The sequence below is a fragment of the Podarcis filfolensis genome (genome assembly GCF_964270895.1).
Source record: "Podarcis filfolensis genome assembly, chromosome: 1".
Taxonomy (NCBI): Eukaryota; Metazoa; Chordata; class Lepidosauria; order Squamata; family Lacertidae; genus Podarcis; species Podarcis filfolensis.
Window position 1 is genome coordinate 59,305,648 of NC_139604.1, and position 26,709 is coordinate 59,332,356.

Consider the following 26,709-nt stretch of genomic DNA (forward strand, 5'->3'; position numbering starts at 1 on the left):
CAATAATTCTGCATAAAACTGAAACATTTCTTCTCATTCTAGGACAAGCATCCAATGCTAGGCAGTTGTTCTAGAAACTGCCATAAGACTGCGGCCAATCCATCATTCAGACAGCTTCAACACCCCTAACCATCAAGATGACGGACGTTTTTCATGTCTGTTAAAAATCACTTTAAACATGTTTTAATAGTTAATATACTTCCCATTCTACTATGGGGCTGTTGGTGGTCTCCCATTAAAGGGACTCATTGAGACCACATCCACAGTTTCAGCAATGTTGCTGCATTAAATGCTTGGGACCACTGACAGCCTTTGATGGACAGGCTTGCAAACCCACCCAGAAGCATCTTGTCCAGACTGAAGGCAGTTATGTGGATATGCTAAAGAACAGTTAACCTGAGCATTTACTTGATGCCCTTCCCAGAACAATCAACCATTATTCAACCACTGATCTAGATACAGATACCTCTGCTCCACAATGCCTTTACAGCTGCTTTGCCAGTAGAACACTGATGCTGACTACTGCTGAGTACTTCCAGATCAGCAATAGGTTACTTTGGTGGCCTGTCAAATTCTGCAACACTTTCTTCCTGAACTTTGTACTTGCATCCAGTCCCCTCTGCTGACATCACAGTATACTGCTCCTGTATCCTGCTTCATACTCCTTTATGTTCCTGTCTGCTTTCTAAATGAATTTGCTCATCCCCAACTTTGCCTTCACTTTTTGCTTTGGAGTGGATCTCTTGGTAGCTGGTCCACAATGGATTAGACCAGACTATTGCTTTTTTCTTTTCCTTCTGTTCAGGCAGTGGAATAAGGCTCCCTACAACTCAGCTGGTGAAAGGCAGCAAATCAAGATTCAGCCTGGAGTCACTCTTGAAAGGGACTGCCTTTGCTTGTTACTTTCAGAGTGCCTCACCAAACCTACAAAAAGGATAAGTGTTTGAGTACTAAGAGTGCTGCTGTGTGCGTTTCAGACTGTTTTCTCTTTTAACAAAAATGTAATTAGTGGGAAGTGCAGTTACATTTCTGCAGATATGTACTTACAACGAATCATCTTTTTCAAGTCAGTTTCTTGTCATGATTTCTCATACTGAACCAGTGCTGCAAAAAGTTATTCCAGAAGATATAATACAGGTGACTCTGAACTTATGCTGGGGTTACATTCCAGGGATAGCCAAAATTGCATATAGTCAAAATGTATTGGGTTCGATGACGGATGGGATTGCCAAAGTCTTTTTTCTTGGACGCTTGCCCCCTTCCCTCCTCCTTTTTTATTTATTTCATTTTTTTTTGCTAAGCACACGAAGCTAAATGCACACAGTTTAAATGTTCGTAAATTGTGAGTTGCTTTTAATCCTCAAAGTAGAAAAATGAAAGAGTTAAGGCCTAACACTTACTCTCATCAACATATGGAATATAGGTGAGCATTGGGATCTGGAAAATACTGAGTTGCTTGCTCTCTGTATTATTGTCAATTGTGAAACCAGTGGTCAGTTTAATGACTAACAGTAGTTAACAGCTTGTAATTTGAAAGAGATGAATGCAGTTATGTGTATTGAGTTACCACGATTAAAGCTTTTGCTTTCATGTTATTTAAAACAGGCTTTTGCCTGGTAGCTTTTACACAGTAAGGAATTTCATGCAGGGAAATGCATGGATTTCCATGTATGTGAATGACCAGGTTGATAGTAGAGAGACAGATCACTCTGTTGTCTCCACCAGCCTTCTGAATACTGTGGTGGCTGTGGAGGAAGGCATGCATCACATCTTGCATGGAAATGCAGTAAACTGGTAGAGAAAAAGACAGAGGAATCTGTTCTTCCTCTACCTGCTATACATGTTAGTCATGGAGAAAGGAAAACCCCTTCTTCCGTAAAGGACTGCTAACTTTTCTGGACTTAATTTAGAAGACTGGATTTTAAAAGCTGAGACTTACTCTGGTAGTAAAAGGTACTTTGTTATTGTATGATCCAAACACTTAGTCTAAGCTTTGTGGTTGACCCTTCCATGAGTTAGTACAGCAAACCCCAGATCAGGCAGTATTATTGGAAAACAAATTACAGACAATGACTGATTAACACACATCCGAATTTTGCACGATTGCACACGAGCACCAAACCTGGAAGTGACCTTAAAACATCACTAAAAGGGTGGAATAGGGGAGAACGAGGCAGGGTGTGCTTATATGCACTCCGAGGCCAGGAATGGAACCCCTGCATGAAATGGTCATCAACTGTAATATACCGTCGTACCTTGGTTCTCAGTTCAATCAGAAGCCGCATTGGACATTCAGCTTCCCAAAAATATTTGCAAACTGGAACACTCACTTTTGGGTTTGTGGTGTTCAAAAGCCAAAACCTTCAAGTCGCAAGGCGTTCGAGAACCAAGCTACGACTGTAGAACTCTGGCAACTTAAATGTATCGTAGTGGTAGTTGAAAAATGACTAGTTTGAGCTGAATTTACAAGTATGTATGTACACTGTACAATAGGGATCAAATAGCTCATGTTTTCTTTTAAGCCAATAGGGATTTAGGGTTCCTGTAAAGATGAGTTCATTCACAGACAGTATTTGTGGAGTATATTTTTTTCAGAACTGTATTTTATATGTTCTGCTGCTTTTTGTTTTAATGTTGTACACTGCTGTGGTATTATTAAGTGTTTAGCAGTCTCTACATGCTCCAAATACCTAATATTCTGTGCATTGCCCAAAGTATGTCAGTTATAGGCAATCAGACATATGCAGTAAATAAATAAATACATCACAGCAGAGTTTTTGACTATTGTGTATTCTGTTTCAACTAGGAAGCTGAACTACAATTAACTTCTTAAAGCCTTTGGAAGAAGGACTAAATGCAACGGGGACAAATTGCCTGTGGGAATGAAGTGGCTGGGAGAATCCAAGAACATGGTGGTGAATGGCCGGAGAAATGGAAGCAGATTATCTAATGATCACCATCAGAACCAGTCCAAATTGCAGCACCCTGGAAAGGAAAATCCAAAGACTGGCAAAAATGGCGTTGAGAGACGGTCAAGCAGATGTATGTATATGCTAATGTGATAGGAGTGATCTCTAGTTAATTATTTGTAATTTCTGGTTTCCTTATGGAATATTGTGGTGTGCATTTTTAATGTAATAAATGTATTTGTTGAGTATATTGTTTTCTCTGTACCTATTTACATTGTTTCTGGTTAACAAATTGCTTTATTGCATGACAGATTAATGTGGTTGAATAATTCTTTCTTATTTCTGAAATAAATCTTAAGTCCCAATAAATGCTTAAATGTGAATATTCTTCTATATTAAATGTGAATTATCAGAAAAATTGTGCATACCTCAATTTTTCCACATTTATGTTGTGTCCCAGAAAAACAAGGGCTTATGCTGCAGTCTACAGCTATGAAATCAGTGGGAGATTTGTTGTTTACTTCACAAGGATATGGATTGTGGTCTTGGCGTTCATGGAAATAGTTGCAAGGACCTTGTGTTTATTCAGTTTAATTTCGATTTACTTATGTCTTAGATATTAATAAAAATGATAAAATTGAGATTAAAAATCTGATGATCCTGCTCTATCATATCTAAGGAGAAGGTTGACCATTGTGCCCCAAGACACACTGTACTACTAAAAGGTTATTGGTATTGCATAGCCATATGCAACTAATGACAGAAATAAGTTTGCCACCTTCAGGCATGTGTATATGGTGTTGAAAGATAATCTTTATACAGTACTGACAGAAAGATCCTTTGTAATTCATTCTAATTATGCAGGTGTTTGTATTTCATGTGCCACTACAAATTTAAGTTGGTACAAAATTTGGCTGCCTGAAATTATTAGCTCTTAACTTTTTAAAAAAGCAGTGGTACAAATATTTATTCAGAGAGTGGTCACCTGTGTTTCCCTGCTCCCATCTGCCTACAGCATGGGCTGCTTTTCCTTTTGCACTTTTAGAACCTAGAAATTAAGAGCCTTAAAAAGGGGATAGGGATCCTTCAATATCTGTTCTCCATGCTGGACAGCAAGTGGGATGCTCTGTCTCATGTTTCAGGCCTAATCTGAAGCTGGAAGGGGCTCTGCTAATAAATTTTGACAACATGGTCACATTTTAAGCAAGACAGAGCTCATGCACATGGTCTACTTGCATGATTTTTCACTTTCACAGAACAGTATTCATAATCTCATAAGAGATCACAGCTCCCTTATGCTGGTCATTGACCAAACGCATAAGCAGCTTTTTCTGCAAGTCAGCTGTTGGCATACAATTGGAAACAACTCCGCTATGTTAAGTAGGGCTATACTACTGATGCTTCCAACTGCGCTTCGATTATATTTTAATTTTAAGCAGCTGTTGTTTAATGTTATAAGGGAAGTGAGATAGCTATGTGGCTCTTTATCATTAAAATAGAGAAAGATTTGCCCAAAAGCAATTTCTGCATGTCACAGTCAACCAAGCATGTGCTAAGTATAAGGCCAGTTTGAGAAACTGTGTCTTCAAAATATTCAGCATTCACTAACCAACTCAGCATTCACTATGCTGAGCATTCACTATGCATTCACTAACCAACAGAAAACATTGTTAGCTCTCTGGTTGGCAGGTTATATAGCTTCCACGACTCATTTCACCAGCTCCAAATGTATGGCCCTGATGTCTTCTTCCTTCCCTGTTTTTCCAGAATAGAGCAAAACTTTTGAAAACCCAAATATTGACTTTGGATACCAATTAAATGCATGCATGGCAATTTCTATAATTTTCCCAACCTGAGCTTTTCAGGATTAAATAAACATTGTGTGCTTCAGTTGGAAATGTGCAAAGCAAGACCAATATAAAATGAAATACAATATACCTCTTGCAAAAAGTTTTGTGGGGGCATTTAGGATGACATGTAGGCTTCATCTGAAAGGCACCACTGGTCATTTGGTCAAATACAAATAAGATAGAGGGCTAGTTTCTTTCTAGAATAGCATCACTGCTGCCCCCCTGCCAATCTTGTTTAGAATATATTTGTTTAGTGCTAGTTATATATTTAATATTACTAATGACACCAAACAACTTTGGTGTCATTTGGTGGCTCTTTATGAATATTCAGTGATGCTGAATTAATCATTATGTCACCAAATAGTTTCATGTGGTATAAATTGGTACAAACTGAAGTTTAGGGGCCTCATTCGTTACATTTAAAACTCTAAATTCCCCAAGGTCAGAGTGATGTATAAATTTAAAAAAAGACTATAAATCAAAAAACAGGATGTGATTGGAGTCATACAGCAGAGACCCATTCTCCCATCTTATGCTGCCTCCACTTTGAACTTCTACATTGGGACAAATCACATTGGTCTCAAAGCTGTTGCTCATGTTGTTGTCCTTCATGGGATTGCCTCTTAAATGGGGAAGATCCAGAAGAGTCAGTAGTCTATTTTGGCTAATGCTAATATTTCTTTTGATTTATGCAGGTAGTGGTGGTTCGGGATTTGAGGGCCAAAGTCGCTACGTGCCTTCCTCTGGAATGTCTGCCAAGGAGCTGTGTGAGAACGATGACCTAGCAACTAGTTTGGTTCTTGATCCATATTTAGGTTTTCAAACACATAAAATGAACACTAGGTAATTTGCTTTGCTTTATCTATCTAGAAAACATAAAACCTTGTGTGTATTAATAGTAAATAAAAACGTAGATCTGAGCTCTCAAATTCTGCTTGCTTTAAAAAAAACACCTTTCAAATAAAACAATGTGTTCGGAATTGTGCTTCAAATATTCCCTTGGGACCAGAATGTTTGGCCAAGTAGACTTGTTCATTTATACTTTGTTTAATCTCCATTGTCTGCACCAGGTGAGGCTTTAGGCTAAATCCTATAACCAAAGCTACAGAAATTCAGCTGCCAAAATCTTGAATTATCCAGACCATTATATAAGTGTTCCCACATCTTACTATTCATGTGCTGATTAGATTTCTCACTCATTAACAACATGGACAGCCATTACAATCAATCATCATTTAATGATTGATTGCTGCCTTTTATCACTCAGATTAGCTTTTATTAGGTGATTTGCTTGAGGTAATATGATTTGCAGATTGAACACGTGAGTTCTCCATTTATTGTTGTATTTTGTAGTAGGAATCTTTTCTTGTTATAATTCACATTCTTCTTGTTTTTCTATATACTATTGGGCCCACAATATAATTTTTAGTTAGGTGGGTTCCATTTCTGTTTACTATCCTGGCACCAAGCTCAGTCTTCAGCATAATAAACAACACTTTTAATAGCCAACCTCTAAAGCATCTTGCTGAACTTAACATTTCATACTGGCTCAGGAGTGTACACAGCTTAGAAGCTTCTGGAATGCTCTGCAGCAACTGCACCACAGATGAAACAAGACCGACTCCTCAAAACAGATTTGTCTTGGGTGGGGGGAGACACAGTCCCATTGTGCAGGCAGAAGTCCTTCTGGTTACAGAGCAACTTTGTTGAATGTAATCCTGTGAATTGTAAACCAAAGAAAACTTAGGTTACTGCTTGTGGCTTGTTTCAAAAAATCTTATATGAGTCCAGGTTTGGATGGCACGATAAACCAGACTTTGACTGACTTTATCTGTCATGTGGCAGGAGTGGGGTAGCACTCCGGGAACCTTTGGGTAGGATGTGCCAGTAAGATGCATTTTCACATTAAACCACAGTTTGTTTTAAACAATAGCTTAATGTGGCATATAGAGCAGGCCACTGTAGAGTTTTGAGATTCCTGTGGGGAGGAGATTCTAAGAAACTTGGAGATTTGTTTCTGTTTAGCTGTCTTTACTCTGGCTTTATTAGATGAGATCTTTCTGCTTAGACACACTTTAAATGAGTTTGAATAATCTGTCAGATTGTGGTGGCTTCAGGTATTAGGAGAACTTATTTCTGGTTGAAACTCATAGAATCATAGGAGGTTATTTTTCATAAGCCCTTGAAAAGAATGTTGCTTTAAATATTTCAATTCTGGATCTTCCTGCATATTGACTTGGTGGGGGAAATGTTCTAATTCATAAAATGGTTGCTCTTTAAAATACCTATAAGCCTACTTAAAGATAATGCTCTACAAAAAAAGATAATGTTCTCCAAAAAAAAAAATGGTCCAAAGTGATGTCTTTTGAACATAGAATCCACATCTGCTTGATCAAATCCTGGTTTAATAAGCTGGGATATACATGAGCTGCTCGCACTCGCAAGCAGCCTGTTTGCTCCCACCTCACCCTTCACATGAACGAGGAAACAAAGCAGAACATTGTCGTTAACCATAGTTTCTTGTTACGTGGGCACTTCGGTTAATGGCTTCCAGACAGGCCAGAATTTGAAAGGCAACTTTCAATTACAGTTCACTGCATCTTCCTGATGTGTTTCACTGCTCATGTGAAGGGAGAAACAAAGCTGGAGCAGAAGGGTTGTGTGCAAATTTATGAAACTCATGCGTATCCTGTCTTATTAAGCCAGGATTTGATTGTGTGAGCTGAGCCAGTGTACCTTGTCATCTAAATGAAATTATTAATGAATTTCTGAAGAACACATTTCAGCTGTTTATAAAAAAGAATCCAATCACAGGGTTGTTGTTGTTGTTGTTTTTTAAAAAGAAGTCTTTATTCACTCTATATTCATTAATCTCTTCAGTTCCTTCCTCTATCCTTGTGCTGGAGATGTTTTTGATATATTTAGTTCAGTAATGGTTTCTGACACAGTGGTCATGAGAGAGTCGGGATAGATTAACCACTGCAGTAAGAAGAAGATGAGTTAGAGATGAGATTTTCAGAATATTACATTTTCGACTTTCACTTTTATTTTAAAATAACGGCAAATTTTGCAGCAGAAAGCAACTTGCTGGTCCTCAGCCTAACCACACATACATTTTGACTTCTTCACAATTTGAGGCATAGGTCATCATGTGTATTGGAGATATGAAAGTAAAGTAGTCCTAGGGAGCTAGGTCTGATGCCTTGCTCTTTAATAACCGACTGAACATTTGTGTAGAAGCAGCACACATTGAGTCAGTTTGTAAGTGTTTCTTTACACTGGCAGCATAATCTTTTTCCTTTGACTAACATCTTAGACTCGTCTTGCTATGGCAGGCTAGAGAACCTGTGGCCTTTGAGATACTGTCAGCCTCTATCTCGCAGTGGCCTCAGCCAGTGGGGCCTGTGGTGAGGGATGACTGGAGTTACAGCCCAGCAACATCCCATGGACCACAGGTTTCTTTCCCCCGTAGTATGGTTTTTTGTAGCTTGTAATTATTGATGGATAACTCATTCAGTGTGAAAATCGGCGCTCCTGTTTACAGTTGGAGCTGGGGAATACACTTGAACTGGATAACATCTTGTTTGGGTCCTGAGAGCCATTGAATTGAGACCTACCCCAATAAAGTCTGAAATACAACTGTGAAGGTCCATCACGATTCCTCAGCTGCTGGTTTTCAACAGTTTGACAGTCCAAGAGGAATAGGCCCCTGAAATCCCTAGGTTTTTTTAAAAAAAGTTATTTGTCATAAATTCTCTTCCCACTCCATCAATTCTTTGTGATGAGTTTGGAAAATGCTTAAGTATTTCTGTGTTCTGCCCAGAAGCTTATTCTTGCTTTCTGATTATGCTTCCAGTCAATGCTGTTTGAGCTAGTGTTACCTAGTGTGACCCCAGAGTCAGCCATGACTCTTTTTAAATAATGTGCCACTTTTCTATAATCAGTTTGAGAATAAGTGTTTACTACAAGTGATCTTGATGGTTTTACTAGAGTACCTTGCTGGGGAAAATGCTATTCCCTTTTAATACCTCAAGAACTCTGCATATGCAGGCTAGAGCCCCAATAATTTTCTATCCCCTATTTGTTCAGTGTGGAAACCAATATTTTTGCTTGTGGGAATCTTTGATTGTTAGAGCTCTTCCTTTGTTTTTGTTTGTTTCCCATATTAGAACTCACTTTGCTTGCAGTAGTTTGTGGAGAGAGCTGCACAAAATGCTCTGTAGGGAGCCACCTGGAGTGGCTGGGGAAACAGGCAGATGGGTGGGGTATAAATAATAAATTCTTCTTCTTCTTCTTCTTCTTCTTCTTCTTCTTCTTCTTCTTCTTCTTCTTCTTCTCCTCCTCCTCCTCCTCCTCCTCCTCCTCCTCCTCCTCCTCCTCCTCTTCCTCTCTGGTAACCAGAGAGTTGGACTACTGTAATGAGCTATAACTTCCATCGAAGACAGTTCAAATACTTTAATTAGTTCAGAATGCTGCTGCCTGACTGCTAACTGGGGCTGAGCTGTGACACTGTTGTTTTTTACCAGCACTGTAGCAGTTTCACTGGCTCCCAGTCAATTTCCAAGCTCTATTCACAGAGCTGGACCTTCTCCTGCACCATTGCATCTGACTGACTAAGTCATCATCTAAGGTGAAATGGATGGAAACCAGGGAGAGGGCTTTTGTTGTTGTTGCAGCCGATCTTTGAAAGGAATTCCCTGGGAGGGATTCCCTGCCACCTGTGTTAATTTCTTAATACCAAGTAAAGATCTTTGGAGTACTCCTGGATCCAAATTGGTGACTTGTGGCCTAGGTGACCTCAGTGACTAGGGGTGCCTATTTCCAGCTTTGGCTGGTTCACAGCTTCCAGTCTCTTTTAGACAGATATAACTAGTATAGGGACAGCTATCTAGAAGCAGCACTGGCAAGAAGTAAATACTCTTGGGTGTATGGTTCAAGATGCCAATAGTGGAGTCCTGTATTTTATTATTATCAAGTTGCAAGCATGGGTGAATGTCTTATAGACACACTCCATAGAATTCCAAGTGGCTGAAAAGCATATTGCTATTTGTCCATGGTGAATACATTTTTTTTTTAGTTCAAGATTGGGTTCTTTTGCATACTCTCTGTATTGTTTTTAATATTCGGTTAGAAGCCGCCCAGAGTGGCTGGGGAAACCCAGCCAGATGGGCGGGGTATAAATAATAATAAATTATTATTATTATTATTATTATTATTATTATTATTATTATTATTTAATCCATGATATTTTCAAGTAAGAAACACTCATTTGCAAACGAGGGTTTGCAAGAGATATTTAAGAACATGTTAGGATGAGAGAATTATTAAATGCAAACTGTCCTACATACAAACATTTAATTGAAAGCAGACATTGATAAAATATCTTTAAAATGTTTAGACCACAGTTTCACTTCCTCTCTTTTGACTTGTTTTTCAGCCCAAATAAAATTGATACTAACATTTGTTGTCACCAGACTAGAAAATATTTAAGGTTTCATACCCACATCTAAAGTCACTCTGTGTCTTGGGATATGTGCTTCTAAAAGCAAGCATTTGTTCTCAATACATAGTAGTTATATTTGATTTTTGGCTAGGATTGATGAAAGTATTTTGTACACTTTGAAAATTTTGAACTTACACTTTTTTCTATGGCCTATGACAAAAGGAAAGGACAAAGGGGGGGGGCTTCAAGAGTATATTGAAAATGATTTTGTTTAGCAGTTGTGCAGTGCGATCCTATGCATGTTTACTTGGAAATCACATTGAGCTCCATGGACTTGCTCTATAGAAAGTGTTCAGGATTGCAGCCTTAATGCTTCTGACAGAAATGTTGGGTCGGGTGGTTTCTTGACCCCAGTAGCTCACACAGGGAAACTAGACTATAAAACTGCAAGATATTCATAGATTTACACTGCTAGTTTTTGAACCCAGGTAAGTCCTTTATTCTAATGGTTGCAGTTTTAGAAATTTGTATTTGTAATGACAATACCTGCCTGTTACCACCTGAAATCTTAAGGTTCCAGTTTGTCATAATTTATTGTAGCCAAACTCTTCTTAACCTTCTGTTTTAGCTTTCCTCAACCTGATGCCCTCCAGACATTTTGGAGGACAATAACTTTTATACCTGACAACATGGCCAATGGTTACTGCTGTTAAATATTTGAAAGTCTCTTTCAAACTTCCCCAGCACTGATCTCCTAAGCAGGCCAGGTTCTTTAATTGTAAAGATAAAATCCCCATTCCCATAGCTGTTCTTGTGATTCATCTTTACATCTGAAAGTCAACAGCAACACAGGATGATATTTTTAAACAACATTCCAGCATTCCAGATGTGGCTTCCCCAGTGTCTTGTGCAAGGGTACTGATGTTTCCCTATGCTTACTGGAAACACTACACCCCAATGTGTTCATTGACTGCATTTACCTTTAGCGTCATCTCATAGGGCCATATCCTGACCAAGATCAGCACTTCCTAACTTCTTGGTGTGCACAAATTTCAGCAATACATTCATTTTCCTCTCTCAAAGTAATTCCTGAGACTGTTGAATAATGTAGTCCTTGAGGAACTCATCCAGTTTATTCTTTGCTTGTGTTAGTAAAACTGTCTGATTTTCACTAGAAGAAATAACTTTTCTAAGGAATGAGGGCAAGAGTTTTGGAATCTTCCTGTGGCAGACTACATACCTTAGAAATGTGGCCACTGTTTTGAATTTGTGCCTAGAATACCAAATCAGTTGCACAAGATTTTTGAATTCCACTGCTGGTGTCAAGAGGGAGACAAAGTGCCTGCTTGCTTGTAACCATTTTTGGCTATTGGTCTGCAATGCTATGTCTGCATTCTAAGATTATACCTGAGGTGGTCATAGATTGTGGGGATGATGCCATACAAATTTACAACAATCTGTACACAGATCGGGGCCATGCCCAGTTTACAGCTTTGCTTGCTTGGAAATGTAATTTCTTAAACAATGTTACATGGAATGAAGCACCACTCAATACTGTATTGTGTGTTAAGCATCTTTAAGGGTTGGTGCCAATGGCTCTCATTTTGAGGGTCAAGTGTGTTGTTTCAGTGCTGCTAATCCCTGTAACCCAGATGTGTGGGATATGTCAGTCTAGACTGCTCTGCTGCAAGACAACATGACTGACAAGAATTGGCACTGGTTTTGTTTTGTTTGCTTATTTATTTATTTATTTTGGTATTTCTGTGCCGCCCCATAACCGAAGTTCTCTATGTTACATCTGCACAGCTGGCTTCCTACATGAGTGCAGGTGCCTCAGAGGAAAAGACTCTTGTCATTCCCATTAATGGGACACTTCCAACTGTTAACAGCTGCCAGGTATGCTGCCTAGAATACAACATTCCAAATAAACATCTCCACAGCTCTGTAAATAAGGAATCTAATAGCTGTGTTTCTGTTACATTTATTTCCTTTAATACTCAAGAGTTGTGTAGAGCCTGCTGATGGCAATGTTCATTTTCATTTATGGCCCTCTCTCAGTGATTGCTCTAGACATATATAAAGTAAGTAAGCGAAACATGACTAATATCTTGCTTTTTAGATTTCGACCAATAAAAGGAAGGCAGGAGGAACTGAAAGAGGTGATTGAGCGTTTTAAAAAAGATGAGCACTTGGAAAAAGCCTTCAAGTCCTTGACATCAGGTGACTGGGCCCGGCACTATTTTCTTAACAAGAACAAAATGCAGGAAAGATTGTTCAAGGAACATGTAGGTATATTTATACTTAATCCAAGTCCAAATTAGTGTTTGGTTTACAACGTGTTGTGAATGTTACTCAACTGAAACTGCTTGTGTTGTCTACCCTTGCTTTTAGCTTCAGCAAATACTGCTTTGGATTTTTTTTTAAAAAATCAAATTGATAGAAATTAATTTAATGGAAATTTATGGAGACTGTTTTCCATACTTAACTGGCCAACATGGTCGAAGCTATAATGGTCTGTAGGTACACCACTAGTGTGAAGGGACCATGAGGGCCATCTAGTCCAACCCCCTGCAATGGAGGAATCTTTTGCCCAACGATGGGAGAAAGATGCAGTCGAAAAGACTGTTCAGAAGGAATAATAGGAAATAATTTATTATTTAGTAAATGCCCTCCATAGTTACAGACAGGTGCAGATTGAACACTGCCGATTGTTTAACCATGATTAAGTGTTCACTGGGATTATGTCTGCACTGCCCCCAACTGAAGGTATATATGACATTGAATTGATGCATTAAAATAATCAGGCTACAACTTTGCCTTTGTCAGTAAGGTATGGGTGGTATTTATGTAGGTTTTACTCAGAGTACACCCATTGAAATTAATGAACGTGAGCCCATTAATTTCAGTGGATCTGCTGTGAGTAAAACTAGTTGAATGCCACCCTAAATTTATAAGTATTGTAGTGGGGTGGTGCTAAGTTTTCCACTAAAAGGCCTGGAGACTGAATTGAGCGGGAAAATGAGGAACTCTGAAAGTACTTTAGAAAGATAAGACCTAGTACTCAATGTATTGTATTGAAGCTTTTTTTGGGGGGGGGGGAGGAAGCATAGAATTTGAGTTCCAAGCCATAGATCTCTGGAGAGTTCATTGTTGTACAGTACTTGATGTCTAGACTAAACCAGCTTCGGATGTCTTGGGCTAGGATATTCAAGAATGAAGGCCAAACTCTTCAATTACGAAGATACTTTCCATCCTCCCTTTCTCAGCATAAGAGTGAAGGACAGCACTTTTCATAAAACCATAGAGTTGGAAGGGGCCCTGAGGGTCATTCAGTCCAAACCCTGCAATGCAGGAATAGGCAGCTGTCCCATATGGGGATCAAACTTGCCATGTTGGCATTATCAGCACCATTCTTTAGCCAACTGAGTCAATTTAAGGACAATGTTAAAGGGGTTGTTTTATGAAATCCATATTTAGCCTGTATTTTTCTTTAGTGTAAAGTGATGTGAAGTGAGTTTGTGAGAGAGGATTGGCCATATAAAAATAATAAGCTTGTACACCAGGCATCCCAAAACTCGGCCCTCCAGATGTTTAAGGACTACAACTCCCATCATCCCTAGCTAACAGGACCAGTGGTCAGGGATGGTGGGAATTGTAGTCCCAAAGCATCTGAGGGCCGAGTTTGGGGGGTGCCTGTTGTACACTCATCAAACAACAATACAGTGGTACCTCGGTTTAAGAACAGCCCTGTTTACGAAATATTCGGTTTATGAACTCCGCAAAACCGGAAGTAGTGTCCTGGTTTACGAACTTTACCTCAGTCTAAGAATGGAATCCGAATGGTGGAAGGGCACCGGCAGTGGCAGGCCTCATTAGGGAAAGGGCGCCTCGGTTTAAGAACAGTTTCGGTTTAAGAGCAGACTTCCAGAACGGATTAAGTTCATAAACTGAGGTACCACTGTATAACATAACAGAAGCAGCAACTCTATCTCTGCAACCCAGTAAAAATTGTTCCATAAATGCAACACAGAATTAGTTTTTTTTTAAGGTCCATTTTAAAACTTCTGGTGCTTGTCTAATCTCATTTGAAATCAAGTTGCCATATGTGGAACAACTGATTCACATCAAGTAAAGCAGCTGTTCTGGATAATTTCTTTTCTCCCCCCCCCCCCCTTGCAGGTATTTATTTATTTACGAATGTTTGCAACTGACAGTGGATTTGAAATATTGCCATGCAATCGGTATTCATCAGAGCAAAATGGAGCCAAAATAGTTGCAACAAAAGAGTGGCAAGTATTGCAATAATATTAGTGCTACACCAAGTTCTTGTGATGTTCAACTTCTGATATGAAACTTGCTGATGGGGGAGAACGTGGGGGACTTACTTTCTATCCCCCCCCCAGTTTTTAATGTTTGCTTGCATCCATTGTTCCTCAGATCTGCTATCTCTTCTTCAGTGCTGCTTTTTTTATTTCTTTGAGTGATCCCACCCCATCAAGCATGCATCCACCCACGTTTTGGAAGCATATTCCAGTGCCCAGTTGGACCAACTTTACCTGCTCTGCTATGATACATTAGTTTTTTTACCACAGTGTGGTCAGATGGGGAGCATTCTCTGGGGATTGTAGGAAGCTGAATTACTGTTGGAAATGACATGTACTAGAAGTGCAGTGAATTGCTGATTACAGTGGTACCTCTAGTTGTGGACATGATCCGTTCCAGGGTGCCATTCGCATCCTGAAAAGTCTGCAACTAGAGCGGCACTCCTGTGCAAGCACGGAGCGCGATAGAGCACTTCTGCGCATGTGCAAAGCACGCAGAACGCTTCTGCGTGCGCAAGGCAAAACCTGGAAGTATACACTTCCAGGTTTGCCATGTTCGCAACCCAAAAAGCCACAACGTGACGCAAATGCAACAAGAGGTATGACTGTAGTTGGAATTGTTTCGCTTCAGAGATACCATGTACAGTCTCCTGACTTTTTAATAAGAAGTTATCAAAAAAGATTTCCTTGCCTAGCCAGGGGGACAAGTGAACAAACAAATGTACAGAATGCAACTATATTTCATCCCTTTAAAATATTTTTATGCTGGAGAAAGACTGCATTAATAATATGTATTGTTTGTTCTGTTAACGAAAGAGTTTCTTCCTTCATTTGTTAGGAAACGAAATGACAAAATAGAGTTATTGGTGGGTTGTATTGCTGAACTCTCTGAATTAGAAGAGAACATGCTGCTCAGACATGGAGAGAATGACTTCAGCGTCATGTACTCAACACGGAAGAATTGTGCTCAACTGTGGCTTGGTCCAGCTGCATTCATCAATCATGGTAAGTAAAAAAAAAATACAGTGGGATTAATTGTTATATTCAGGACTACTTTTAATTTTTTCTTGATTTGGAGTACATTTCTCTCCTGTGTTTTATTAGAATGATCTAGATTACCTTTAATGCCCTTTTAAAATGTGCAACATTTTTCTTACTTAGTGGTACACCTAATTGTTCAGTTGAGTATTACCATAAGTAAATTAGTATGAAACCTTACTTTAGATATTTGTAACTATTCATGTTCCAGGTCTTATCAGCAGTTAATTGATTTTCTTTTGTACTTTTTTCAGATTGCAGACCCAACTGTAAGGTATGTGGTCAGGGTTTTAAAATCCTCCAAACTAGCTTTTTAAATATATGGATGTTTTAAAATTATTTTTGATTAACTGAGTAATGCTACATGTCCCTTATTGCCCTTCATAGTTTGTGTCAACTGGCCGGGATACAGCATGTGTGAAAGCTCTGCGCGATATTGAACCTGGAGAAGAAATTTCTTGTTACTACGGGGATGGGTTTTTTGGAGAAAATAATGAATTCTGTGAATGCTACACATGTGAAAGGTATGTTCTAGTCGTGTAAACAGTGAACTGAGATACAGTGCAGTTGCACTGTACACCTGCGTTGTTGATCTGTGCATGTGTCGGCTAGTCTTGCAAGAACTTGACTTCAGCATCCAAAAGTAATTCCCCTTCCATAAGAGGTACATTGATGTCTCATGCATTCTTGTTGAATCCATCTGTGAGCCCTTCTCTGATGTCCTCCAAAGAAGGACTGAAAAGAAGACATGTGAAAACTGGACTGCTGTGAGTAGCTGGCATTTGAATTGTTGCTTGAAATTCAAGCACACTCTGTGCCTGAAGAATTGCCATGAGTGAGGTATTTCATCAGTGCCAAAACACTAGAAAAGAATGGTAACTTCGTAGATTGCCCATCTTCTCCCCTCTCTCCCACTACCACAGTAGATATGTAGAATTAAGTGTGGGAAGTAGCTCCAGAGCTCTTTCTGTATAATTCCTATCTCCTTCTCTGCCATGGCTCCCAGTTCCTACTCTAAAGGCAAATTTGCATGCTGTGTCAGCCAGGTTCTTGAAAATCAACCCAAGAGTGATCATGCTTAGGATCAAAAGAGCTGTTCAAGCTCGCATCAGGAGCTTCTGTTAATTCTGGAATTTTTACTTTTAACATAGAAGAGCTGATCCCAATGCCATGTTGCACAGACAGCTTTGGAAACCTCATTTGCAAACAAGCTTCACAGCTCTCCAGATTTTCCATGCAATGTAGTATTCAATTTGCATAGAATTGAAACTTTGCCCCCTCCAGTGTACAGTTACTTGAATCTTTGCATGCCTCACACATTAAATTAAATCATACTTGAGCAATGCTCTTGTTTTACCCAATTCCTTATTATTCTATAATGTTGTGTGCCCGTTAAATAAATAAGTTACACTGTACCATTTTTCAACTTAATACTAATAATTTTATTATTTGTACCCCGCTCATCTGACTGGGTTGCCCCAGCCATTCTGGACGGCTTCCAACAAAATATAAAAACACAATGAGACATCACACATTAAAAGCTTCCCTATACAGGGCTGCCTTCACACATAGTTGTTTATCTCCTTGACACCTGATGGGATGGCATTCCACAGGACGGGCATCACTATCAAGAAGGCCCTCTGCCTGGATCCTTGTAACTTCACATCTTGCAGTGATGGAACCACCAGAAGGCCTTTGGAGCTGGGCTTTAGTTGCAGAGGTAGTTTAAGATCCCTTGGTTCAGTTAAAGTAAAAAAAAATCCCAAAAAACCCACCACTGCTGTTTGAAAATTTTGATTCTGATGTCACACTATTTTCACTATGATGATTTAGCTGTAGTTGCATTTTCTTTCTTTATCTTCATCACTACCACACATTAAGAGAGGAAACTGCAATTTAGGGGAAAAAATATGCCCCAGTGTGCTTCCTCTACAATTTTTGCTCTGAGCTACATAAACTGTTGTTTCTCTGGGGCCACTTCACATGTTGCAGGAAGTGCCACTGTGTGTATCATACTATCTTTCGTGAAATGTGAGAGCTGTGTTCAGTGGCGTAGCGTGGGTTGTCAGCACCCGGGGCAAGGCAAGTAATTTGCGCCCCCTAACCCGTGGATTTTAGCACTCGAGTCTCTTCCGCGCCCCCCCCCCAGATGTTGCGCCCGGTGCGGCCGGCCCCCCTTGCACCCCCCACGCTACGCCACTGGCTGTGTTTGACGATGTGCACATAGTACTGGAAAGCTTGGAAGCCTAACAACATTTGTATACCGCTTGATTGTAGTAATTTAACAGTAAAGGACAATAAATGTGAACATCTACATGTCTGTCTAGGCTCACCTGAACAAATTGTTTTAAGTTGGCACTGAAAGGACTACTGGGCAATAGAGTGGTCAGTAAACCAGCAGCAACCCCAGTTGAGCTCTCTGGCCCAACACCAGGGCCCAGACCCTCTAAGTCCATTCCAAGATAAAGAGGTTTTCTGGTAAAGGAGTCTAGCCTGGTTCTGTACAGGGTACCCAAATGGGCACAGCTTAGACAGGTCAGACCCACCTCGCTCACCCAGCCAAGTCTTGGTAATATTTGCCAAAATAGCCCCTTCATACATGATCAGGTAATGAATGAACATGGTCTTACTATGGACTGACCTGGAATTCAGTAACTGCCCCACCAGATCAGTGGGCTCAATGGATAAACTACCAGTAGCTTCTAGAGGAGTAGGAGGGCTAAAATGGGGGTCAGGGACCAAACATCTAGGCCTCTGCCACAGATGAACAGCCTTTCCACTCCAGCTATACTTTTCCTTGCCCACCATCACTGATACTGGGACAGCATCTTCATAACTCTCTGCTACCTGCCTACCCAGGCACATCCTGGCACCATCACTTGGTATCACTACATACAGCTGAGAGATTAGGACCACAGATAATGAACAAAGGACTGGTAGCAGGCACATCCCACACTATTAGACAGAAGATAGTAATGCATGTATATGCATATGGTCAAAAAATCAAATTGTGGATCTTGGGTAAAAGGAAACTTCACAGAGAAGCAGGCATTTCTGTATTTTGTAAAGTTGCTCATAGTAAAATAAAGGTATGAATTTTCCTACTCAACATTATCATCCAGAACTTGGAAATAAAGAAGATGGTATTAAAATTTGCTTGAATTGTTCAGTATATGTTCAAGGTGTTGTTAAGAAGCCATTTTAAAAAAATGAAGGTATGAAAATGAAGGTATGAAGCCATTCATTTTAAAAAAATGAAGGTATGAATTTTCCTACTCAACGCCATCATCCAGAGTTTAGAAAATTTGTTTTCCTTTATGCATTTGCTTCCCCAAGGATGTGCATACCTTCATGCACAAAGAGCAGAAACTTCTTTTTCATATGAAAAGTAATTTTGATTATGTTTCCTGATACTATGTCATTATTGTCCTCTATAGATACTTACTTCGAAATGGAAGCTAAAAAAAAGCCTGTTGTTTTGGAATTTTTTATTTTTATTTTTTGGAAATGTTTTTCTTTACCTCTGGCATGCAAATGTACACATTTCCTAGTGTCCACACTACATTCATTTATAGAAACACAAGTAGGATGAAAGAGTATTCTCCTATAATGAGGGGTGATACTGAGATCTAGGGAAAGGAGCTAACATGAAACAGCTCCTTTTATTTAATTTCATACAAGAATCTTCAGGTACATACGGTTTCCAGATGGTCTAATCAAGGTGTAACTAGATTGTTCATGCAAACATTGTTACACTAATTGCAGATTCACATCAAGGACAAGGATTGGTTCCAATTTAATATTTAGCAGGTGTTGATAGATATAGTGTATTCACTTGAGATTTATATGTTTAAAGAAAGGGGAAATAATTTCAGAAAAGTATGAAGAATCCTTTCCTGTAATTTTTACTTCAAGTAATTCCTTCAAAATTGTAAGTGGAATGCTGACAATGTTGAAATGTTAGCATGAGCTCAGATTTGTCTAAATATGTGGTATTGACATGGGATTCAGAATACTGTTTCATCAGATATCCTTTTTTATTATTGCTATGCTGAAGTTATTCACATGTTCTATTCTCTTTTCTAGACGTGGAACTGGTGCTTTTAAATCAAGAGTGGGACTGCCTGCTCCTGCTCCTGTAATCAATAGCAAATATGGACTCAGAGAAACAGATAAACGTTTAAACAGGCTTAAAAAGTTGGGTGACAGCAGCAAAAATTCAGACAGCCAGTCTGTCAGCTCTAACACTGATGCAGATACCACTCAGGAAAAAGCTCATGCAAGTAAGCAAGGGGAGCTAACTTTTTGAAGGTCTTTTTTCTATGCTTGTTGTCCTATAAGAAGACACAATTTGGGCTTTTCATTAGAACTTTTTTCATTTAGAAGTCAAGGGTTGGGGGTAGGTTCTGTTCAGAAGTATAACGTGCTGTTAGGCCTCTGAAAATTTATGTGAGTACTTAGAGCGGAGGGTTCCAGGATATATATAATCAGTGCCTCAAAATGTAATAAAATGACTAACAGTTTGTACTAAAAGGGTTTTCCCTATCGTTATAATTATCAGTTATAAATAAACATTAAAAATTACAGAGCAGTTTTTGACTTGGTGTTAAGTTAGCAAGTTGAGTAGGAAAAAAACATTTATCTTTACAAATGTCAGCTATTTTGGTAGTATTTCTAATTATACTTTTTGCCTGTCACTTAAATAACCATTCAGTTTGCTTTCATTGTCTGGCAATAAATTATCATAATATGTGAATCATAGAGGGTCAGAAATTTAAATTTGTTCAGAGCCATGAAACTGTTGCTGTCATGATAAATCAGGGATAACCAACGTGGTACTAGCTAGTTTTTCTTGGACTACAATTCCCATCAGTGTGGCCAGTGCTCTAGGATGGTGGGAGTTGTAGTCCAATAACATCTAATGGACATCATGTTTGCTAACCCTCTGCTAAATCAATGTTGACAACTGAGAAGTGGACAGAATTCTTGGAGCCTTAGACACAAGAAAGACATAAGGATAGCTTTTTCCGGTATGAAATTACAGGCATCCTAATAATGAAACACGATGAGTGTAGATAAGCCCAGAAACTTGTTCTTTTTTTAAAAAAAAAAAATCTCCATGAGCAGACAGATCTTGTATTTTATCCACAGGCAGAACACAGACAATGTGGTATCTCAAAGTAATTGTAGTCCATTAAAAAGAAATAAGTGCATAGTAAAACGGGAATTCTTATGACTCTCTCTTTTCAGTGCTTAAGGAGAACTGAACAGATTGCATGCAGTTAGTTTGTGATTACTGGTACAGTACTTTTTATAGTTAATAGGGTTATACCAATGTAAATTATTGGTGAATAACTTGGGTTAGGAGCCAAAATTACAGATGTGGCTTAGAAATAGCAGGCATATGTCTTATATTCTCCTGGATAGATTTGCTAGTGATTTTTAATCACTATTCATTAATATCTTAACCATATTTTCAAAGGTCTGCATAGGCAGTATTCAGTGACTTTCTGTGGACAGTTTTTGATTTAGCTAAACTTCAACACTGTGTGCTGTATGTACATATAATAGAGCCCCTGTTTAGATTCAGAGGAAATGTTATTACTACATGCTAGCAATCAGGCGTGAGAAATAACTTTGAAAGAAAATCTAACTTTATTCTGTTTACTCTTTCAGCTAACCGCAAATCTATTGGTGTAAAAAAGAGCAGTAAGAGTAGAACATTAACAAGGCAGTCTATTTCAAGAATTCCAGCTTCATCAAATTCTACCTCATCCAGACTAACTCATCTAAATAATTCCAGGGTACCAAAGAGATTGAAAAAGCCTGCAAAGCCTTTACTTTCAAAGATAAAATTACGAAACCAGTGCAAAAGGCCAGAGCAGAAACATGCATCTCGAAAACTCGAAATGGGAAACTTGGTTCTGAAAGAGCCTAAAATCGTCTTGTATAAAAACTTGCCCATTAAGAAAGAAAAAGACACAGAGGGACCAGTAAAAGTTGCCGTCTCTGGGGGCTGCTTAACGAGGCATGCAGCACGAGAATATAAACTAAATTCAGTGAAAGGTGCTCATGAACCTGGGGAAATATCACCCTGTACGTATATAACAAGGAGGTCGATGAGAACACGAATGAATCTGAAGGAGACCTCTGACTTAAAGCTTGAACCAAATATGCTGAATAGCTATAAAAACAATTTGACTGGCGTGAGAACCGATAGCTTGGAGGAGCAGTCTCTTGTGATGCACGAGAGTGAGCAGGCTCATGGGACATCACACAAGCGGGAGGGTAGGTGTCAGAAGAGTGACAGGGTTGTGGCCAAAAAGAAATCCCGACAAGGAAGACTGGTGAAGCCATCTTTGGAAACGGAGGAAACTGATCCTGCACACAACTTGTCTGGCAAGGACAAAGTGCCAGATTTGATCAGTTCACGTTCTGACCTAGGAGAGATGAACAATGTTGTGGATTCAGCCATTGGCTATAAAGACTGCATCCCTTCCTCCGGTGGCTGCTCCATTGTGACTTCGGACACTTTCAAAGTAAAGGACCGTTTTAGAACTGCAAAAAGCAAAAAGAAAAGGCGAATCACAAGGTATGATGCACAACTAATCCTTGAAAACAGCTCTGGGATTCCCAAACTGACCCTTCGGAGGCGGCATGATAGCAACAGCAAGACAAACGACCAAGAAGATGATGGCATGAGTTCTTCAAAAATAAGCATCAAACTTAGTAAAGACCATGAAAAAGATAATAATCTATATGTAGCAAAGCTTAATAATGGGTTTAACTCAGGATCAAGTAGTAGTTCAACAAAATTAAAAATACAGCTAAAGCGAGAAGAAGAAAACAGGGGAACATATTCTGATGACCTCCATGAGAACGGGGTATGTTGTAGTGATACTCTTTCTCTGTTAGAGTCACGAATGGAAGTGGATGATTATAGTCAATATGAAGAAGAAACTGTAGATGATTCTTCATCTGCAGAGGAAGAGGAGGAGGAAGAGGATGAGTATGATGATGATTTTGAAGATGATTTTATTCCTCTGCCTCCAGCTAAGCGATTAAGGCTTATAGTCGGCAAGGATTCAATAGATATTGACATTTCTTCCAGGAGACGAGAAGATCAGTCTTTAAGGCTCAATGCATAAGCTTACAGGTCTTAAACTGAACAGGATGTCCATTTTTTAAAAAACAAAATTCCAATTAATTATTCCTCAACTGATGAACTTTCTGAAAATGTTAGTGGAAGCACTTCTTTATTGTTTATTCACTTATATCAACATAATATTGTAGAAAGTGTACAGCATACTGACTCCTTAAGTCATTTGTGCAGATTTTTATTGTACTTTTTAATAGCCTTCTTATGTGCAATTCTAAGTTAGAAAAATGCTCTATTGTAAAATAAAGGCTCAAGCAAAATTACAAAAATGCCATCAAATGTTTCCATGCAGGTTAATTAAATCACAATAATGTGGCTTCACAATTATTTTTAATCCGTGAGAGCATTATTTTGCTCTTACATCTGACTAAACAATCTTAAAAAAAAAAAATCATAGTAGCAGCCTATTTAAGGTTTTCTAGTATGTTAATATCACCAGCAATGAACTAAAGCTTTTGAGTTTATTTGCTAGATGTTTTCCCCCTTGGAGTTTGTCAGTTTTAACACTGTATGCTGTCCCCAGACGTACTGTTTGTGGCCTTTGTTATAGTAGCAAACCGTTGGTTTGAAGTCAAATTGATTTCTTTAAAAAAAAAAAGGTGTTGACAGTTTGCTGACTTTTAGTACATTATATGTACAAAGGTAGCAGTATGCAGAATACCAAGTTTGGATATGGTGTATTTATTTCTTGTTATGTAAATTAAAACACCTTGTATTTAACACTTTTTCGATACTTTTAGATAAAATTGTTCTTTGCAAGAATGATTGGTGCTTATTTTTTCAAGAACTTGCTGTGAAACAATGTGATTACAACAGGCAACATTTATCCAATGAACTGCAGCTATCCGAATTGGATCCTCATAGTTTTCTGTTGCACTTGTAAAATGCTACAAGGAATTTAAAGAAACCTATTCACTTTAACTTATGATAGTTTTATGAAATTTAAAAGAAAAAACCTAAGTCACAGCTTTTGTTCTGTGGTGATCTATAAAAATGTTTGTCTTTTGAGATCCAGTGTAAAGGACTGAAAAAATGTATATGTTGTAAATATTTGTGTGTTGTGAGAAATTTTGTCATAAAAATTGATAACTTACAGAAGGGTTTTTAAGTTTAGAAAAACATTCATGCCAATAAATAGGAAATTATAAACCTAGTTTTAAATCATTGATTTTTTTTAAAAAAGTTTTGTTTTAGCTCACATTTTGAGTTGTGTTTTTTTAAGAAGTTCACTTTTTTAGAACTAGAGTGAGAAATTAACTGGTGGAGAATTTAAGGATATAAGTTAACCATTTATTTGAAAGCACATCTCAAATGGTTTGAAAAGACAGTTGAAGAAGAATCAATCAGAGCTGCTCAGCTTTTACAATTCTGTGCACTGAAATTCACACAGAATCTTAGATACAGAATTTCTGAGAACATTGGCTTGCTTTCTACAAGTTTCTACTTCACACAATAATGGATATATGTTTACAGGCAGTTTTTACCAATCGGCAGATCTATGTGCACTCAAAAATGCAAATTGAGCCCTCCATTGAAATGAATAGGGGAGCTCTTCTGAATGGGGAAATTGTGTTCTCGGGGTAAGCATCTCATAACAATAAGCAGTTGTTTAATTGGAGAAGGCTGTAATGTGTGGTAATCGGTGAGTCTGTGCACAGCTGTCTTCTCGTCATTGCTTCCAGTTATATTCCTTTTCCTGTACATATGCAAAAAACAAAAAAACCTACAAAAATTTGGCCACTTTCAGACCAAATTATTGATCTTGTATGCAATAAATACATTCACATATTTGGGTGGTGTATTACTTTTTTCTAGCCAAAAACAACAACCTGATTTCCTTGGAGCAGAAACTGTATTTTTGATTGAATTATTATGATACTTTGGCATAATAGCTACAACAGTGCTGCTGTCAGAGTAGCATGGGAAGTTCTGGACAAAGCAGAATATGTTCACACTTATATAGGGAAGATCCACAACATGGGCTTTCCCTCCATGTATTGGGGCTTCTCTTGTCACTGTAACAGCATTCCAAAGACCCAGCACTGCTATAGAGTCCATATTGCCAAGTAATGCAAGGATCCAGTTTGTTTTGCTTGACAGCAGATGAGGATTACAAAAGCCGTTGATCGTGGCATGCTTTTGGAGGGATGGGTAGTTCCCAAAACTTGGATGGTCTGCCCAAGCCTGCAGAAATATTGAAGATGTACAATATATTATTATGAAGCACAATTGTACTGTCCAGAAGAGCTACACCCCAAGCCCCACCCCACCCCATGTCACAAACATCAAAACAAATTTGAAAAAAGGACGCATCGTTGGCCAGTTTTGTGTCATCTCAAAGCACATGCCCTTAAACATCAGTTAAATGAACTTGGGCACAAAACTGCCCAGTCATTGTCCCAGGAGAATTAAGAAACAAGTGCTGTCGGACTGCCCACAATTACTCCTGAGCAGTTCTTTCATTTTATAACTGAGACTGCTTTTAATGATGCCGGAAGGGTTACATTTAATGGAAATCTTTCAAAAGTTTGGAATTTGCCTTGGAAACTGGAAGTTTTGTCATGTGAATTAGTGGTAAAAGTTTGTATTGCTGAAATTTGATTTCAAGATGTTTCCATTGAAATTTTATTTCAGTTCTAGTAAAAATAGGATTGCGGAACTGAAATGAGTGTTTGGCATTCCCCTCTTCCCCATAACTTATGTTGTCACGAACATATTCCAAATGCAATAAATATAATTGAATTATATATCTGTAATATTGATGACGGGTAAATATATTTAATATTGATGCTGTTAAAAGGATTTTCTTCAGCTTTTGCAGTAATCTATTGAGTATCAAATAACTTTAACGCTTGCTCCGAGCTGTATCCAGTATATAAAAAGGAACCATCAAAATGTATTACGAGAGAATTAGTGTACATAGTGATCAATTTTTATTTGTGCCAATATGGATTTGAAATAAATGGGACCAAAAATTTGGAATTTTAAATTCATTAAATACTGAGCTGGCTCTGAACAAGTTTTTACCTGCTTTTAAAATGTTTAATTATCTTTGTGAACATTCAGATTTGCATGTAAATATGGAGATTGTGTTTGCCGTTCACTGTGTAACTGAACACTTGGTAGCTCTTGTTTTCAGCATGAACCTGTGCAAAGTTGATTTTGGGGCAGATAGCCCAGTCAAGTATAGCATTGGGAGCATCTTATCTGAGTAGTCCGGCCGTGCAAAGAAACAGAAACTCTGTTCACATTAGACTATTGTGAAATGAGTCTGTGGCTGTGTTGTGCACCACCACAAAATTGGATCTAGTCAGACAGCTTGAATAATGGGAATTCAAGTGTCATTTCCTCTGATTGCTTCTCACCTGACACTTTAAATACTGAAGCAGTCTAAAATAGGGGTGCAGAAGGAGACGCTGCTCTAGTTACTTTTTTAAAAATTCCCAGTTCAGAACAGTTTCTTCATTCTTCATTTTACTTCATGATGAGAGTGGCCCAGTTCAGATTGAGCAAACTACTGTGATTTGTTGCTCCATGCAGGAGTTGTGGGGTTGTGAATTCTCTTATCCCCCTCCATGCAGGAAGTATTGAGATCTAAAGCTATTGATGGTTAGGTACAGCACATGGTTTTTTGCAGCATCAAGCTCAGGAAATAATTGGTGGAGTGGGAGCCTTCAAATCCTGAAGCTGTGCTCATCTCTAGAGCTGCTTATCAAGGGAATCAGAGAATTGTAGAGCTGGAAGGGACCACAAGGGTCATTTAGTCCAACCCCCTGCAATACAGGAACCTTTTGTCCGATGTGAGGCTCGAACCCATGACCCTGAGATTAAGAGTCTCATGCTCTACTGACTGAGCTTCTATGTGGGTTCCTAGTTGGATGCCCAGACTTACTAGCAAACTGTGGTTTGAACAAACAATCATTTGCTGTGTTTAGGTCTAGGAGCTCTTCTGGAAGCCTTTTTGGCTGAAGAATGGAGTTAAAATGCT

At 38.7% G+C, this 26,709-nt stretch overlaps 1 protein-coding gene across 6 annotated transcripts in view; it reads left to right on the forward strand.

The window, feature by feature from the left end:
• KMT5B (lysine methyltransferase 5B) overlaps positions 1–25,714 on the forward strand; it is a 36,062-nt gene extending 10,348 nt beyond the window's left edge. For 3 of the 6 annotated variants that reach the window (XM_083624224.1, XM_083624225.1, XM_083624228.1), the window contains exons 2-10: positions 2,807–3,042; positions 5,455–5,602; positions 12,322–12,487; positions 14,382–14,491; positions 15,363–15,529; positions 15,817–15,836; positions 15,950–16,086; positions 19,649–19,845; positions 21,239–25,714. In XM_083624224.1, the coding sequence (XP_083480350.1) occupies positions 2,883–3,042; positions 5,455–5,602; positions 12,322–12,487; positions 14,382–14,491; positions 15,363–15,529; positions 15,817–15,836; positions 15,950–16,086; positions 19,649–19,845; positions 21,239–22,710 (2,577 nt within the window). In that variant the 5' untranslated portion in view covers positions 2,807–2,882 and the 3' untranslated portion in view covers positions 22,711–25,714. Of the gene's footprint in view, positions 1–88; positions 2,650–2,772; positions 3,043–5,454; positions 5,603–10,183; positions 12,099–12,321; positions 12,488–14,381; positions 14,492–15,362; positions 15,530–15,816; positions 15,837–15,949; positions 16,087–19,648; positions 19,846–21,238 lie in introns of those variants that run through there. The other 3 variants (XM_083624227.1, XM_083624226.1, XM_083624229.1) reach the window with 3 other exon arrangements.
• Positions 25,715–26,709: the final 995 nt, after the last annotated feature.